We start from the raw sequence: 3771 nt of genomic DNA on the forward strand, positions 1-3771 counted from the left end.
CGGAGCTGAGTATCTTACCACTGTTGTAAATTTGTTGTGAACCTTGTGATGCCCTCGCTGGACTGTTCCTTGGATCAAAGACGTGGCGGCAGTAGGCACACCGCCCAAGTTGGATTAGTTGGAGCAGTAAATACTATACACCCAATCCAAGGAGGCGTAGCGGCTGACCCCCCCCCCCCCCCCCCCCCCCTCCCCCACCATTCCCATCACCATTTCACCGCCCCTGCCTTCTCCTCTTCTCTCTCTCTCTCCGTTTATAACCCCTCCTCGCATCGCATCTCCCTCCACCTTCCCAAATCCCAACCCTCGTTCCATTCCATCCCACCCCCCCGCCACTACCATCCAAGGGCGCGCCGAGGCGCCATGGACGACGACATCGACAGCAGCTGCTCCACCCCGTTCGCCAGCGCGCCGTCCAGCCCCGGCAGGTCGCCTGCCACCGGCGGCGGCTACTTCTTCAGCGCGCCGGCCAGCCCCATCCACCACCTGCTCCTCTCCTCCTCCTCGGTTGCCTCCGGTGCGGTGTCGGGGGCGGGGTATGGCGGCGTGGGCGACGCGGAGTTCGAGTTCGGCGGCCCCGGCGGGCCCATGATCTCCGCCGACGAGCTCTTCCACAACGGCCAGATCCGGCCGCTCACCCTGCCCCCGCTCCCGGATCTCGACCCCGGCAGCGACGACGACGACGGCGGCGGCGGCGACTTCCGCCCCGGGCCGGTGCGAGGCCGCGAGCTGACGCTGCGGAGCGGGTCCGTGCACCGCCGCACGCGGTCCATGTCGCCGCTCCGCGGCGCGTCCCCGCGGCTCAAGCTGCTCAATGCGCTCGTCCCCGCCCCGGATCTTGGCTCCGAGCCAACTCCATCGCACTCGGCTGGGTCGGAGGAGGCCACGCCACCGGTCACCGCCTCGTCACGCTCGTCCTCCTCCTCCTCGACGTCCTCGTCCTCGTCCTCCTCGTCGTCCGCCCGCGGGTCACGGCGGTGGGTGTTCCTCAAGGACATGCTCCTCCACCGCAGCAAGAGCGAGCCAGGCGGAGCCCACGCGCACGACGCCCCCGCCAAGCCCGAGAAGGCGTGGCAGTTCTCGCCCTCGTGGGCATCATCGAGAGACAGGATCGCCGCAAAGCTCCGCGCGGCGAGGTCACCACTACCATCACAGCCACAATCGGAAGCGTCGTCGGACGCCGGCGGCGGCGAAGAGGCGCAGGCGACGCGGGGGCGCGCGAGGGGCGGCAAGGGCAGGCGGCGCTCGAGCACGGTCGCGGCGGCGCACGAGCGTCTCTACGCGGCGCGGAACCGGGCGCAGGCGGAGGAGATGCGGCGGCGCACGTTCCTCCCCTACCGGCAGGGCCTCCTCGGCTGCCTCGGCTTCAGCTCCCGCGGTTACGGCGCGCTCCACGGCTTCACAAAAACCCTCAACCCCGTCTTCTCCCGGTAAAAACCAAAGGCAAACGCCGCATCGGCCAAAAAAACTCCAAAATAGAGAGCAAATGGGAAGAGCTTAACCAAGTTCTTCGCTGTTGCCCGTTAATTAATTAATATTATTATTTCCTGTGTAAGCGAAGCTTGTACTACTTTGTTTTTTTTTTCTTTTCCTTTTTCTGCCTTCGATTTGTGCTTGGGTTTTGTATAGGCAGGCAGCGTGAGAGGGATAACAGGATTCCTCCCTTCGTTCGGAGGCGTTGGTGGTAGTAGTAGTTGTCACAGGTCAGTCACATCAACTGGAAACATCAGCGGTTGGTAAATGTGGCGCAAGGCAGAATACCTGGTGATTTTTTTCCCCTTCCCCTACCCATTCTTGTGTGCATGGAACTATCATCTCAACCCTGTACTACTCGTAGTAAGTGGAGTATATACACGTTCTACTAAGTGTCATCTTCACATGAGATTCTTGTCACTGCATTGTGTGTGTCAAAGCACACATTAGTATACTAGCAGTATTACGTACACGAGCTTTTGCCTACTCCAATGCGTTAGATTTGCTTTTGGTGAAGAGCCGTACGGCCGCAGCAAAGCACCACCTTTCCTTTCCCGAGCCACGGTACGAAACAAAAAGATCGCCCACGCCTCCACGCGCACCGGTTCCAATTTCCAAGGTTCGTCCGACTTCCGCTGCTCGCCACGAGCCCCGGGAGTTGGCGTCACCAGTCACCACCACCACCAGGCATATCGTGTCCGTGTCACGGTGGAGCCCCGCGCGCGGGCCAGCCGCGTGAGTGATGAATGAATACTAGTACAACAAGCAGGCAAGCGGAGGGGGCGCACGATCCACATGGGGGGCGGGGGCCTCACGCCGGGCACGTGCCGTGTCGGGGTGGTGGTGGTGGTGGTGCCCGAGTCCTCGTCCTCCTCGGCTCGACGGCTCGCCCTCCCCTCCTCCAGTCCAGCTGCCGCCGCATAATTGGGGTGTTTTTTCGAGATCCGCAGCGCGCGTGCGGACGGGGAAAAAAATGGGGGAAAAAAAATGGGGTTCCACCCCGCGCTGACTGACGTGCGGGCGCCGCGGGAGGGTGTTCATCCATGATCGCGCGGTTTATCCGGTCAATCTCGAGTTCGCGACGTGTACTGTGTACATGAGTTGCTGCTAATAAATATATTGTCCCTTGAACAAACCGATCGATAAGTATATGATCGCGAAAAGGTACAACTTGATTAATCTTATGTGCTCGGATGAAGGTGCGGTTCTTATTAGGGGAAAAAAAGATGATCTGTTTTAAGTGTTTGTTAGGAGACGACGTGGTAGGCATTTTGAGCTGACAAGTACACTCCTTTAAAAGGCTTTTGATCTAGTTTAGTCCTGTACATGCATGGATGAAGCTAGCGTTAATTAGTTATCACAACATTAACCACTCTTCCAGATCAGTACTAGTACTCGTCATCACAGGAACGGGCTTCATCTTGCACGTGTTAATCTAGCTGTCGATCGAGCTTAATTATCTTTCTTCTCTTTTTTGCGAACGGTACATTCAGCAATACAGTTGTTGTCTTAATCTTCAGGGTGCTGCTGGTCTACGGCCATGACAGATGCTTAGTCCGCATGGGTCATGGCTACGGTCTACGTAGCGCGACGTGTTAACCGATTGTATCAGTGGGCACAGCAATCGGCCAAAAGATGAATAATGGAGGAACAAGCTGATTTGTTTTTCCTGAAAAGTTTGGGGGACCCAACAAATAAACGTATCACTGTTGCCGTTAGTAAATTTTCTCTTCCAGAAGATCCAACCAGCTAGCTGAGATGTGTAAAAGAAAACGGAGCAACTGATCTCCATACAAGATGCTTTACTTCGACTCTGCAGAGTGCAGATCGATACTATATACTGCTACTAGTATACAACAGTGTCCGAACACTTAATTTCTGTTGTGCCTCCTGACGTCTACGACTCGCATACAATGCACCACAGCGGCAGCATGATTAGCGACGCTCCAACGCCAATTAAAACAGACCGAGCAAGAGAACTCAAAACAGCTCGCCGATGAGATCGCTGTGCGATGAACGCCACCGGACAAACCTGCATCATGCCGCCGCACAGTCCCGGCCGGTGAGCAATCCAATTCGCGCCCACCGGCAGAGATCATATACATATGGGCCCTGAAATCCCCGATTATATTCTCGATTAGCATGAACAAACACGTATTAGCGGCCCAAAGCTCGTACGCAGCGCGACCCTTGTTCGATCGATCGGCCGCCGCGACATCAATACAACTGCATGCGACCATGATCCATCCACGCATAGGAGGTTTGATGGTGAGACGTCGCCATGGATGAGGAATTTCT

At 57.0% G+C, this 3771-nt stretch overlaps 1 protein-coding gene across 1 annotated transcript; it reads left to right on the top strand.

Moving 5' to 3' along the window:
- The first annotated feature begins 243 nt into the window (after positions 1-243).
- Positions 244-1877, top strand: LOC127765580 (uncharacterized). The gene has a single exon (XM_052290510.1). It carries the CDS (start codon positions 364-366, stop codon positions 1432-1434), a length of 1071 nt encoding a protein of 356 aa, XP_052146470.1. The 5' UTR covers positions 244-363; the 3' UTR covers positions 1435-1877.
- The last annotated feature ends 1894 nt before the right edge of the window (positions 1878-3771 follow it).

This window comes from Oryza glaberrima, chromosome 3 (genome assembly GCF_000147395.1).
Source record: "Oryza glaberrima chromosome 3, OglaRS2, whole genome shotgun sequence".
Taxonomy (NCBI): Eukaryota; Viridiplantae; Streptophyta; class Magnoliopsida; order Poales; family Poaceae; genus Oryza; species Oryza glaberrima.